General features: G+C 32.8%; 1 protein-coding gene across 5 annotated transcripts; it reads left to right on the top strand.

The window, feature by feature from the left end:
• The first annotated feature begins 4207 nt into the window (after nucleotides 1–4207).
• LOC110031079 (acetylornithine deacetylase) lies at nucleotides 4208–13915 on the top strand. 5 transcript variants are annotated; one of them, XR_002294704.1, is made up of 11 exons: nucleotides 4208–4636; nucleotides 4924–5168; nucleotides 5279–5387; nucleotides 6009–6147; nucleotides 6292–6349; nucleotides 10581–10598; nucleotides 10710–10832; nucleotides 10977–11133; nucleotides 11232–11265; nucleotides 13119–13279; nucleotides 13646–13915. XR_002294704.1 is itself a non-coding variant. In XM_020734120.1 (10 exons), exons 1-10 carry the CDS (start codon nucleotides 4301–4303, stop codon nucleotides 13223–13225), a joined length of 1326 nt encoding a protein of 441 aa, XP_020589779.1. In that variant the 5' UTR covers nucleotides 4208–4300; the 3' UTR covers nucleotides 13226–13448. The 5 variants fall into 5 exon arrangements, 1 of the variants encoding a protein (XP_020589779.1); XR_002294706.1 differs by having other exon boundaries at nucleotides 13641–13915; XR_002294705.1 differs by having other exon boundaries at nucleotides 13119–13283.
• The last annotated feature ends 1004 nt before the right edge of the window (nucleotides 13916–14919 follow it).

The following is a 14919-nucleotide window of genomic DNA, read 5'->3' as shown; positions in this document are numbered from 1 at the left end:
TTTGGGTTTGCTGAAAAATTTTCGTATGAGAATTATAGATTTTGGGCTAAAAAGACAAGTCTCAAAAAAATTTGCGTTTTCGTGCTTGGGTACCAAATAATACAGCTATAGGACCCTTAGAAGGTATTTGAGAAGCAGGTTTTGAATTGATGTGGTTGTGAAGTGACAAGGGAAAGATCATATGCAAGTTTGATGATGTTTTGATGGGGATAAGCATCATCCGACTGCTATCTCGGCTGAAAACAACAATCATAAGGTGAATCTGCAAGTCATGGTCATCGAGAAGGTTCCACCACCTGCTCCTAAGCAATATAAAGGCACACAACTCACAAAAAGAAGAGCATGCATCACTCCAAAGAGAAAAATTCAAAGAAATCTCCCAAATTCATAAACTCAACAAAATTGAAATCCAAAATTCTAATACCAAGATGTAAATGCCTCACAATAGAAAATAATTTAATTGGAAATAAACTAAAAAGAAAGAAAATCGGGTTGGAATAAGAAATCGGGCGGCCTAGTTTGATCACCAGCGATCTCGAGAGCATAGCAGGTGAAACCCAGAAATCATGGAAATCATGTGACTGGGATTGGATCAATCATGCAATTTGCGATATGCTCTCGCATCAAAATTACTCTCCAATATTGATTCTTTCAAATTGAGTTTGTATGCTTTGGTTATTTTCGGTCTGTCGGCTCTCAACATGATACTACACTTAATTCTTAGCTGTTATTTTGACCCCCAATTAATGAACTAAGATAAAAGGACACTTTTGTAATGTGGTACCGCTCACCTACCATATCTCACCAACCGTTCACCTACCGTTTACCTACCGCTCATCTACCGCTCACCTACCTCCCATCTACCACTCTCTTGCTTCTATAAATAGAGAGGGTATGAGGCTTAGGAGAGAAAGGGAAGAGATCTTAAGCTACCACGAAGGAGGAGAGAATAGCTAGAGAGCTAGAGAGGAGGAGAACATCTTGAGACCTTGTATCAAGGTGTCGCTTGAGAGGGAGGTCATAGAAGGAAGATGAGGGCCCATCTCTATGTATAAGCTATGTATTCTCCATTTCTTTTGCCTTAGTGAAATATTTGATTGATTCCCTTCCATGGACGTAGATCCAGTTGGATCGAACCATGTAAACGATCTGTGCTTGTTTGTGTTCTTTTTTTGTCTTATTTCTATGCCAGGAAGTACATATCTCACAACATTAGCCATCCTGCACTTGCTTTTCTTTCTTTTTTTGTGCGAGCAATGTTGATATCCAACTATGGAAAAACTCAAACAGTTGTTTTGGAAGGCCTCTATATTTGCTGACGCTATCCACATAATGATTTCAATTAAGGCATATTTCTACTTTATAGTAATAGATTAGAAGGTGCTTGTCTTTTGGGCTGGATTTCTGAGCTCGTTTGAGTCACCTCCTTATAAATTCTATTTTCTATTTTTTCATTTGGTTTTACTTTCTTTTTATTTAAAGTTATCTTTTCTTTTTGGGGCATAAGTGCATCTGAATTTTTTTTCATGGTGAAGTTGAGCATGGCCCCCATTTTTCTCAAAAAGGAAAAAAATGGATTTTTAATTAACCAGCTTTAATTCAACAAGTGGCAATGTGTCTTCACACTTGCCAAATGACTTGAGTTTTCCACAGAATTTTGATTGTATGCTTGACTTCAATTATTTTGTTGTATCATCGGGCTCTATTCATGCATCCAAGTCGGATTTGCGAATCTATCTTGAGGAGGGTTTGTTTATGACCAATTATGATCATTTTGATGTTCCTAAATGGTGGAAGTTGAATACTCACAAGTATTCTTGTTTGTCTAAAACGGTGAAAGATATTTTGATGATTCCTATAACGATAGCTGTATCATAATTCACATTTAGTGCAGGTGGAGAGTTCTACATGGCTATAGGAGTTCTTTATTCACAAAAACAGTAAATGCACTTATTTGTGCATCTAGTTGGATTACGCTCTTCTACAAAAAAAATTGTCTTCACTCTCTTGGCAATATCTCCACTTACTAAATTTCTTAGAATATGCTTATCTTTTTTCTCATAACTAATTATGATAAATATTTTTATCAGCAAGAGATTCTAAAGAAAGAAATCTGGATGTGAAATTGTCCGAATAATTATTTTGGAGGTTATTTCGAGAAACACTATTACAGTTGCTTCGCTTTGATGATAGAGTGCGAACAGATTATGAACAATGGTTTCATTTCTAGTTAATTCAAAACAGAACATTATATTGAAGTATTTTGCTATTTAATTTTTTTCTGTCCATTAAAGCTAAACTTTTTCTATTATTTATTTATTTATTCATTTATAAGAGTGCTCGAATTCCTTGTATTTACATTATTACATATCTAAGGTTTGAGTTCTAACATTTATGTCAAACTTTGGTGCGGCTGGTGGCATGAAGTAGCTTAAATGTCTTTGTTATATTAATGTTATTTATTTGTGTTATGTAACATTGGTAGAAAATGAAAGATTAAGAAGGAAGAGGGAGTCAAATGGTATCTTCACCTTTGAAACCATTTTTGCTATCTGAAATCCATGCAAGGCTTGCATATTTCTGAATTCTTTGTATTTACATATCTAACACCTAAAGTTTTTTTGTTGTCTGCTTTAGATTTGCATATATATGACATATGATACCCCACGAATTCTTTGTATTTACATATCACACCTAAAGTTTGAGTTCTGTGTCAAATTTTGATGTGGCCGGTACCATGAAGTAAGCTTAAATTGATTGGGAGTATTCGACATTCAGTTTTTCAAAAGCTGATTTTTCTGCTGATGCCTGATTGTATTTTTCTGATTTCTTTGAAGTAGCATAATGTTTTGCTCATGGTCATTATTTGATACTCAAGATTATTCTGCTTATGTTCTGCATGACACTTGATAGTATTCAAATTGTTGTGATATTATGTGAATCATTGAGCTGGCTTATAAATTATTAGTGTTAGGAATATGGGTAATGATGTATACATTTGTTATGGCATCTTTTATTATGTTGGTGCTAATAGAGTGATAATGTGCCTCTTAACCTTAAGATTTATGAATGTTTTAGGACTGATATTACTATTTACTAATAATTGGTTTAGAGTTGCGCTTTTATTCTTGTGTTGCTGGTGGCTCTAGCCCAAAATTTGAATGACTTGTGGACTATTTGATTGGAAAATTTTTGGATTTAATTTTTTATGTCTTATTTGTCATTAACTTGGGCTGCAGCTGGTTCTAACCAAATGTTTAATTGACTTATATTATGATAGTTGTGAATTTTGAGTGTTACTTTTTATATGTCAACTTGTAGTTATTTTGTTTGGATTTGGAGCTGCCCTCTTTTGATTGTCTTGCTGGTAACTTCTATTTAGGGTTAATTTATGCACATTGATGCTCTGGTTGCTTATTGAAATTCTTCAAAATGTATTATTATAGCTGAAAGTTTAAGCTGAACCCATCCCTAACACATTAACACATATATTTTCATATATGTTTTATCATAAGTTCAATTGGTTGTTCAACTCGCTGCAGCGACAAAAATAGTTCTTGAATTGACTAAATCATTATGAGATGATGTTCTAAGATTGCAGGGTGAGTTAATATAACGGAATTGAGCTTTTGATTTATTTATTTTTCTTAAAAGTTAACAAAATTATTTGTTTTAAATCACGAGTCAGGATATCAGAGATTTTGCTCGTGAAGTGCATGCTGGATTGGAAGTTATGAAATTTCAAAAAATAATCTTGATGAAATGTTTCAACTTTCAAGAAATGCAACAAGTCAAAATAGGTTTTTTAATTGTTCTTTGTATTATTTTATTTTATTTTAGGCTTTTAGCATTGTGATTATTTTTTTCTGTAATTAGTAATGACATATTTTTATTTTTATTAAACTTTTTGATGTAAAATTATATGTAATTTGTCACATCTTCTCCCTAAAATTTGTAAACAATTTATTAAAACAACAAACTTTTTCTTAGTTTCATATAGCTGTTTTTTAATATAAAATATCTATTATTAAATTTTTGTAATTCAAAATGAACTAATTTCGAGTCGAAGAGAAACACGAATATATAAATAGAGCGGAACACAAACACGAATATTAAAATCGAGATCCCAAACGTATTTTATTTCGAATGAACGAAGAAAAACCCTTACAGCTATAGAAGTACGTAATTACCCCTGACCAAAAAGAACCCTTTTTATTTATCAGTTTGTTTTCCCACACGCGAACCGCAGTCCCAAAGGATTTCCGTTCCTCTTTCTCCGCTTCTCCACCTCCGGCGAAAAATGGCTTCTCACTCTCCTTCGCTTAAAGACCTAATAGGTTCTCTGGACCGCGAATCTTACGTTTCCCTCCTCTCAAAGATCGTCGGAGAGGCCCGTCACGTTCAGAACAACCCCCCCGATCTCATCCCCGAAGAAGATCGCGTCGCCCGCCATGTTCTTGACGCACTTCTACCTCTCAGCACCTCCACTGCCGGCGGTCCCCTTGTCGTCTCTCACATCAGCTACACGGAGGGCCGCGGTAACATCATCGTCGAGTACCCTGGTTCCTGCCCTGACAAGATCCTCTCCTTCGTCGGCTGTCACATGGACGTCGTCACTGCCGATCCGGCCGCCTGGGTTTGCTTTCATTCGATTGCGCTTTTTTTTTTTTTTGTTTCTTAGGATTTTTTTGCCAATCGCATGGGAGTGTGTTTGCCTTCTTTTTATCATGAAAGAACGATGGCTTGAAAACCTCTAGAGTGAAAGTGTTATAATGCGGATAGAACTACAATAATTTACCTGTAAAATACCAACTTAATTAGGGTTCTAAATTGATCAAATTCTCGATAACACTTATTGGTTGGCCAAACTTTGATTATCACGATATATAATGGATAATGTTTCTAGCGTTTGGCTAATGGCAGGATTTTGATCCCTTTTCTTTGAGCGTGGATGGTGACAAGCTGAAGGGCCGTGGGACGACGGACTGCTTGGGGCACGTCGCCCTCGTAACGGAGCTCATGCGGAAGCTCGGCGAAGCGAGGCCGCTGCTCAAGAATACGGTGGTCGCTGTTTTTATCGCCAATGAGGAAAATTCATCCGTGCTTGGGATAGGTGTGGATGCTTTGGTGAAGGATGGGCTTCTTGATAAGCTCAAACATGGCCCTTTGTGAGTATCTGCTGTTGATAGTTGGTGGATGGTTGAATTCTTGTGGATTTATTGAAGATGAAAACTTTTAACTTTTGAGACTCGTTTTTTTTAATGGCGGTCTATTAAAGGTTTTGGATTGATACTGCTGACAAGCAGCCATGCATTGGTACCGGTGGGATGATTAGTTGGAAGCTTCGAGCTGCAGGAAAGCTTTTCCACAGCGGATTGCCCCACAAGGTAACTTTTTTATGTGTAGATTTCTGATAATTTTGTTATGGCATGATTATGGGAGCTTTGGAGAACGTTGAGTAAATGCTTGTGATTGTTCAGGATTTGTGATCTTATTATTGATCTGCTTTTGCAATTTCATTCTTAATTAAACTAATTTCTATTCGAGAAACGTTTCGGGTAATAATTATCCTTTTTTCTTTTCTAATGATTGTGTGGTTTTAATTTGATTTAAATCACCTGTGAGACTCCATTTGGATTATTGCTAGGCCTGTAGCTTATATTTTATTTGATTGTCTTCTTTTCCCAGTTTGGATATAGTACTACATGTGGTTTTTCTTTATTTGGAAGATTTACATACATACCACTCAATTCTTATTTATTTACTTATTCACTTAAAGTTCAATTTTTTCATATATGCCGCCTTATCTATGCATGATTTCAAACTTTTAAAGTTAAAATAGTATTATTTCTTATGTGATATAAAAGATTTGGGCGTTATAAATGTAAAAAAGGAAGGTTTAGGCTTTAGATATGTAAATACATTGGAATTGGTTGGTATGTATGTAAACGCTTTGGATAATGAGTAGTAAAAAAGCTAGAAGCTTATAAAGTAAGTCGATGTGACAGGCAATCAATCCTTTGGAGTTGGCCATGGAAGCTCTCAAGGTGATACAATCACGCTTTTATCAAGATTTTCCTTCGCATCCTCAGGAGAAGGTATATGGATTTGCTACACCATCAACTATGAAACCAACACAATGGAACTGTAAGCCATTTTAACTTTTATTGAATGCAAGTGCGAGCTTTGATAATTTTACAATTATTTAATAGCATATAGCTGATTATAATGATTTAGGATGGTTTTTATTTATAGAACGCAAATTCATATTTTGGCTGTTAATTTTTGCAGATCCAGGGGGTGGTGTTAATCAGATTCCGGCGGAATGCTCAATATCGGGTGATGTAAGGTGTGCGTATTGTTATGTATTTGTTCAACCTATGCATTTGATAATGCCATATTTCCTTTTTTTTTGCATTTTGTTGGATTAGAATTTGATTAAAAGATGTACTTAGTTTGTAGTTTTAATTTGATAAATAAAATTTAACTTAACATTCTTGTAAGAATCAATTGGAAATGATGTATTTAGCAATTGAAACATCATTATTTACAAAACTAGCACCTTCTTGCATCGTTTTTTCAAATTTTCTCCCGAATGTTGAAATTCATTATAACACCCCACCTGAATTTTTCACTTTTATCAAATTCACATGATGGTTCCAAAAAATAACATCGGTGTTAATTTTGTTAATACATAAATGGTAGTTGCTATGTATATAATATATGCAATTTGATCTTTTTTTAGTACATAAATTGTAAGAAATATCATCATGGATTATTAGCTGGGGTATTAATATAAGACATCTCATGATTTAGTTTAGGCAGTGGATAAATCATGTATTAAAAGGAGAGGAAGTACAAAGGGTATCCCAATTGTAACGGGGGCAAAGATTTTATATTTTATTTAATTTAGGGCAAAAGTTTGATGTCATATATAAGGTACAATAGAGTTTATCCCAATTGGGAGGGCAAATATTAGCCACCCTCCAATTTTTCTACTGGGTCAATGATTTTTGTTGTATATCTATATGAGAAGCAAGAATTATTGCAACTCACATAAAAATTTGCAAGTCACAAGTTGTTTATCTTTGATAAAAGCCAAGAATAAAGTTAGGTGGCAAGATGCGAGGGGTTACCATTTGCCAACCTCTAATTCAACCTTTCTATCAATGAATTTTGTTTTAAATCTATGTGAGAGGCAAAAAATAATGCAACATGAAATTTGCAAGTAACTTGTAATCTTTAATAAAAGTAAAAAAATACGACAGAAACCAGTTTAGATAAAAACTAAATGTTCTTTTACTTCAAATAAAGACCAGAAATTTAGAAGCAAGAAATCCACAAAAATGATCAATTTAGGCACCTTTTGAAAATCATAGTATATTGAATTTGATTAGAATCAATTATGTTATCTAACCAACAACCCAATTTGGAGCATGGTAAAAATAGAGGATAAATAATTCATCAAAAGGAAGCCTCACACTTGTATAAGGAGTCACTATTTCACAAAAATGTTCAAGTCTCTAGTTTGATCAATAAGTTGACCTCCTAAACTTGAACGAATACACATCCAACTTCAATTTCGATTCAAGAAAAATGAAGGTTTTTTCAATGCCTAAGATCCTTATTTATGATCATATAATATAATAGAAATGAAACTTTTTCAGGGTTAAAAGAAAATTACTTAAGAAAGAGCCATAAAAAGAATAATCATTGAAGAAGTAGCCGAGAGAGTCACTAGAGTTTAGTAAGGAATAAATTTTGTTAGAATCCAATGATAAGTGTGAGAGTACCACTTAAGTTCAATAATTAATAAAAAAAATACTAAATACAATGGCCACTGAACTCTATGAATATTAGATTGAATCATAATTCTATTGCCACGAAAGCTTTAGAACGAAAGATTGCAGGATGCCCTTACCAAAAATAGGAAGATCAGAGAAGCCACAACCAAATAAATCAAGGATCACTAGAAACCACTAGAGGCAGATGATTTTAGACAACTAAATGAATAGAGAACTGCGGGGATTCTATCATGAATTTTAAGCTGTTGAAGAGCAGTTGTCTCGCATCAATTTTGGTTATCTTGGTAAAAATTGACTTAGATGAATTATTTATTCAATATTCTTCAAATAGACATAGATGTATCTCTTGCATTCCTTGTAAAAATATCTATGAATCATTGTAGATAAGTTTATCTCTTAATTACATAAGATACCTTTGATAACAAGCATCAATAATAAACTCAACTTCATCTTCAATATATAGTTTCAAGAACAAAGTTAGTATGACAATTTCTTTAACATGTAGATGATGTATTGGATGCGATATTTGAAGTGAGAGGAGGAAAGAGAGAAGAAGCGTTGACATTGATTGATTGTTCATGATATAAGCACTACTAAAAAAAGATTTTTGACAGCATTTTGTATAGGCAGTCATAGAGGTAAAAATCACTCATATTTTCATTGCAGTTGATTTTAAATCACTGCAATTTCTGGTGCTACAAAGGTTTTTAGCTGCGGTTTTAAATATTTTTATGCATTTTTTAAATATTTTTAGCTGTGTTTTTTAAAAGTACCTTTAAATAAGTGGTGCCAAAATTTTTTTTATAAGTAGTGGTGATTGAATCACATACATTAAAAATTGAACCGTTATTATTATTGTTGTTATTATTATTATTATTATTATTATTATTATTATTATTATTATTATTATTTGGTGCTTGTAAGTCTCCATCTTTTTTATTGTAATTCTCTATCCCAATTTATTGTATGACCTCGTATGATTTTATTTTTCTATTGATTTCTCTAGAAATATTTTAGTGTTGAAGTAGATCTTTATCGTTTCACTTGGTTTGAGTTTCACATATTTTCTTCTTATAATTGAATTAGATTTATAATTGTTATGGTTACCTAGAGGTTTCTTGCATATACTCTCATGTAAATCATACTTACAACTAATTCATGAAGCATACACGAAAGACATTTATGTTGAATCCAAAAGTGTCTAAGAAACATACCCAAGGAATAGGCTGTAGTAGGATAAAAAAGAAACAATAGAAAACCATGAAATGCGTAATATTTTACCGTGAAATGACCCGTTTTTATGGACGTAGGGGTATGACTATTACGATTACAGGAAAAATATAATAAAATATTAAATTAGGTACCCGATCGATATTGAGTCTGTCGATCGTCGGTCGATCGAATTCTGGTTGTGTCAGTAATTGATTGACCGGGGTGTTGATATCTGATCGATCATCTCAAGTCGTGTCGGTTGTCTTTGAATGACCTCCAAACTTTTGGTTTGCTAACCGATCAGATGATTTGGTGCATGATTGATCGTTAGATCCTTTGGTGATTTTCTGCTACTCTCTAAACGCTGTTCTTTTTGAGATCCATGTTGTGTTGTCGACCGGTCGTTTGACCCTCAGATTATCGTCTTTTGTCCTGGACGTCGGATTGCTTTGAGATTCGTGCTGTCATATTTTTTGTATACAATTTAAAATACTTGTTTGCTAATGAATGTACTACAACTATTTGCTAAATGGGAAAATGATGAAAGAATTGAATATGTATATTATTAGATGTCATTAAGTTTTTTTTGTACTTAACTATAAGAAAATTATTTGTCTATCATGAAGTAATGCAAATGTTTTCACGATTGATTTTGATGACTTTTGTATCTTTAGATTCAATCAGATATATGTGATTTTAAAATTATGTTTATGAAAGGAGTTATCAGAAATAAATTTGTAAGTGTGTTGATGAAGTTTGTTTTTATCAATAAGGCTATTTTTATGAATAAGTATGAAAATGTTGAACCAAATTTAAATCAATATTGGTTTGATTATTTCTCATACGGATATTATTACAAGATAATATCTTAAGAATTATATCAGTTTGCTTAATTAATTTAACATCTTCAATAAGAATGATTTGCTCAGTTTCACACTTAATAATTGATTCAAATTTATTTGATATTTGACTCATATGTGCTGTCAGATTCAAATTTAACTTTTCTTCAACTTTGTTTAGGTTCATGACTGTGTAGACCCAGATGCATATTATAATTCAAAAGAATTGGATGTAGAATCATTTTGTTATTGTAAAAGTTTTTATGCATGCACTCATCATTTAAGCATTTCCATTGACGATAATTTTTTTAAAAGGTTTAAATTTGATCATACAATATACTAAACACATTTGTGTTTGACATGCTTTAAATGAGCTTTTAATGATTTTTTCATAGAAATATTAATATTAGGTGCAACTATTATAGCTGGAGAATATTTATAATTTTTCTCGACCTCAAATGGTCCATAGTAAGCTTGATTTAAAATCCTTCGAGAATTGTAGCGTCCTTCTAGAAGCTAATCACATTAACTTGCACAAACATTTATGCGAACAATCAAGTTATGTGCGAGATGGCAGCGTTCTTGCAATTTGATATATGTATTTAATAGTTTACCAGTGAACAAATTGTAGATAGATATAGCTCACTTTATATATTTGTTTTTCTTATGATATCAGTGTTTGTAATATGCATTTAATTCCTTTTTTTTTTCCCAAATGTTGCAGGTTGACTCCTTTCTACAGGTATGATTATTAATCTTCTCTCTTTTCCAGTAAATTTGATAAATTTTTCTTTTTTCTTCTCAAACATGGAAAGCAAGCAAAGCTTATGTTTTTCTATTTGGTCCTGTACAGCCCGACAGAAGTAACCAGGAAATTGCAGGAGTATGTAGATGACATTAATGCAAATATAGAAAAGCTTGATATACGTGGACCAGCATCAAAATATGTTCTTCCAGATGAAAATTTGAGGGGAAGGTACAACCCTCTTCCTTAAGATTTAATAGCTATATGATGTATTTGAACTTTTGTTCTATCCAACATAACTAACTCGATGCCCAAAGGTTTTCTCTGCAATTTTATATTTATTTTCCTTTTTAATAATGGATAGTTTTTACACAGGCTTACTATTAGTTTTGATGAGGCTGCAATGACTGGACTTGCTTGTGATCTCAACTCCCGTGGATTTCATGTACTATGCAAAGCGACTGAAGAAGTGGTTGGATATGTAAAACCATATTCAATTACTGGAAGTTTGCCTTTGATTAGTGAATTGCAGGTTTATTTTCTATCTTAATCAATCTTTCAACTCTATTCTTATTTTTCTAGGAACTGAATCACATATTTTGTTTTGATTTTTATTTTTTTTTATTATAGCAAGAAGGCTTTGATGTTCAAACTTCAGGATATGGTAAAGCTTATTTCCCTATTGTAGTTCTATCTTTTGAAATTGAACTTCTCTAGAAATAATTTGAATTTTCAATAAGTGGACCATCGGAAAATCATTGTTCTTTCTAGATGTAATCTAGCTTTTGTTTTTGGTTTCTATTAGCACTTGTGAGATTGCTATAGCTTTTCGATGTAATCTACCTTCTAACGATTGAAATTTAAAATAAGCCGGGACTTGAAAAGCAAAAATGTTGTATTTTCAGGCAACTTGACTTGCAACTTTTTACCTATTTTCTCTTAAAATTATATTTTGGGCTTTACTATTCAAATCTACTAGTAAGTTATATTTTTTTTATTAATTATGAGAAATAATGTTAATTCTATTACGGTGTCCCTTCTGTGGTTTGAAAGCATTTCCCTGAAATGTCAGTTTTATTGGTCAAAGAAACCAGGTGATGGATACATTTTTTTTTCTTCCACATTTTTTGACTTATTTAGCTTTAGATGGTTTAATTGTTCATTTTCATGCTTAGAAAGTGTGATGCCCATATTTTTCATTATTTTTTTAAACGTTGATCATTTGATGATTCGGTTAGGAGAATAGGTGTTTTAGATTCGATTTAAGATAGATGTAGACCTAAAAAAACTTGGGCGTATAAAATATGATCTTAATTTATTAGAATTAAATGAAAATATGACACTCAATAAGACATAATGGAGAAAAATGATTGATGTAACCGATCCCACTTAGTGGGATAAAGGCTTGTTGTTGTTGTATTTGTAAAATAAAAAAGGCACAAAATATGGTTGTTTACTTGTTTTTTTTTTTTTTTTTTTTTTTTTTTTTTGAGCTTACACTGCTTTGGACATGGCTGTCAACCTTGGTATGTTGGTCCTTGCTAGAGTTTCCAGGTGCAAGCTACTTCATTTTCTTGTCCTTGTGAGCTACAAGAGGCAAATCTTGGCTTGCTCATGAAGCGGCAGCTGAAAGGTGGGATATGTAAGGGGGCAAATCCAGAGCTCTCGGATGTCCTTTTAAATTTCCCTTCATCCTCACCTTTATAAATATCGACTTTCAACGGAAGTTAAGAGAGTTCTAATTCTCATTCTTTCCCTGAGGGCTCTTCTTTGAGCCCTCACACTTCATCACTATTAATGCCTTAGTAAGCAATACTAGAAAATTGTTAAAGAAGGATAGTATGTATTTTATGATGATTTACATTGATTCTTCCTTAAATATAGTGTTCATGTTAAATGCTGATATATAGGTTACATTGCTTAGTGAATAAAAACATTCAATTTTCTTCACGAAACATGGTATCAAAGTTTGGTTTCATGAATCCCATGCTTCCTTGGATCTTCTCATCTCTAATTTTGCTATGTGTGTAAATATGAAAGTTTAGGTGTGAGATATGTAAATGCATAAGAATTGTGTGCTATGCATGCAAATGCCTTTTTAATGGTTTCCATACTAATAATAATTTCATTAAGAAAAAATGAAATATTTATATTTGCGTGTGACAGGATCCAAGTGTCAAGAATTTGAGAAAACTGAAACGTGCAGTTTGAGATTTTGTTGAGTTTTTTTATTTGATTAAGAATTTGATTCATGTAGGTATATGAGAATATCTGATTTATAAATAGCCAAGTTTTTAAGCATCTAGTGACTTGTATTGTTTTGCTCCCTTTTTTTTTCATTTGAAATGATCATACAATCTTTGTAAAAATATTATTTTACTTCCTTCTATATTAAATTGGATCTACGTATAATTTCATTCATGATTGTGATCAAACGCGCTTATTTCTTCTTCTGCTCATTCTCATTTATTGCAAATGATACATTTTCTTATCATGTATTACTCTTAACAATTACAGGCATAATGGATACATACCATGCGAAGAATGAGTACTGCCTCTTTTCAGATATGTGCCAAGGTTTCCAAGTGTTCCTCAGCATTATTTCCCAGCTAGAAGAAGATTGAAGCAGCTCCAGGTGGAAATATATTACAAATACATGTTTTAGACTCCTCATTGCAGTACGTAGGTTTCACTTCTCATTCTTCATTGCTTTCATTTGTTTGTATGAATTTTATTATTTCCACTCTTGGAGGGTCTAAATATTTCTTACATCAAAAGCATGTGGGAAACTTTAACATTTAAATATAAAATTAAATATTTAAGAAATATAGAAGCTCCTAATTCACATTTGTGTCTCGCTCGCTCCCTCACTCTCTTTTCTTCAAGGAAATGTATAGTGGTGAAAGAGCAAGGGAATGTTTGGGCGGGTTCACCAACGTCAAATTATAATATATTTCAAATTCGTTCTCTATTTCTGATTCAATGTATTTGAAATTTATTGGATTTGAGTGAATTCTAAATATACTGATTTGTATGAAGTATAGCCCGCCACATCTGCCGACCATCGGTCCTCTTCCCCTACAAACCCGGTTGTTGCCACCGCTATTACACCATCCACAGTAGCCGCCGCAACCATTATTGACAGGCGTATTTTACATTAATCTTCTTTTTCTTCAAATCAAATAAGAAAAATATATTAGTCATATTTGCTTATTTTATGGAGATTTTGTAGTCTTTGTTATAGTACTAAGATCCTAAATTCCTGTCTATAATTAAGGGATCCCACAAATCACTCTTCTTGAATATTGTTTGAACAGCCACTTATTCAATTCATATTAACTGTCGAGTGTTTTCATCTAGATTAATAAGAAATTAGAATTCTGTCTCTAATTTCGCTTTTGGGAGAACATTCCACAAAATTTGGTATCTTGTAGTATTTCAAGCCATTTGCTGAATAATTTGAGCTGAATATAAAATAGATTCAGTGTTCTTCTCAATGAGAGGGCTGCCCACTCATGTGTATGCCATATATGACAGCTGAGGGCTTGCTTGATGTTACGGAATTTATGTATTTTTTGTTATGGAAGGTTTTCATACATACCACTTAATTTTTATGTATTTAAATATCTAACACCTAACTTTAATTTTTACACATGCCATCTTAACTATAAATGAAAAGGTGATGAATTCACTCTTTAAAAGTAAACTTAGTGATACTTTTATGTGATATGAAAAATTTAGGTTGTATACATATATCTCATGATTAAAGAAAAAATTCTTAACCTATGCTCGTCTCAGTCTAGTAGGCAAATAAACAATGCTATGCCCACTTTAAAAGTAAACCGAAGAATTTAGCACATTAAAGGGATGCAACATGAAAACAAACAATAGAGGTATTGATGTCATATATGAGAGTCGAAAGACTTCCCCATTAAGTAGATCCAAACGATTGCAAAAGGAATCTTGGAACATTAATTACTTTTGTTTCCAAATCCAACTTTTAAGCCAACAACACTTTCAAGAATAACAATTACAATGAATGTGCAGATATCTTGCAATATAAGCACAATAGGAGGCAGGAGGCCCATGGCATTTTACATACACAACACCCATTTTCTTCGTATTTACATATCTAAAGCCTGAACTTTGTCCAATACACTTACACCACCCAAATCATTTATGTCACACCAAAAATCATGTAAAGCAAAATAAAATTTTACATCCGGACTCCGGATGTCCGGACAACAGCTCGGATGTATCGAGGAGGGCAGGGGTCCGATTCTTCCCCTCTTTTGCTGCATTCGAACCGTTGCCGGAA

The sequence above is a fragment of the Phalaenopsis equestris genome, unplaced genomic scaffold, assembly GCF_001263595.1.
Source record: "Phalaenopsis equestris unplaced genomic scaffold, ASM126359v1 Scaffold000765, whole genome shotgun sequence".
NCBI lineage: Eukaryota > Viridiplantae > Streptophyta > Magnoliopsida > Asparagales > Orchidaceae > Phalaenopsis > Phalaenopsis equestris.
This window is presented reverse-complemented; position numbering and strand designations above follow the sequence as displayed.

What these genes read in the sequence shown, in the direction of transcription:
- LOC110031079 (XM_020734120.1), top strand. Translation starts at nt 4,301, where the DNA reads ATGGCTTCTCACTCTCCTTCGCTTAAAGACCTAATAGGTTCTCTGGAC. An exon ending in CTGCCGATCCGGCCGCCTGG is followed by an intron (nt 4,637 to 4,923) that starts GTTTGCTTTCAT and finishes GGCTAATGGCAG; the next exon opens with GATTTTGATCCCTTTTCTTT. An exon ending in CTTTGATTAGTGAATTGCAG is followed by an intron (nt 11,134 to 11,231) that starts GTTTATTTTCTA and finishes TTTTTATTATAG; the next exon opens with CAAGAAGGCTTTGATGTTCA.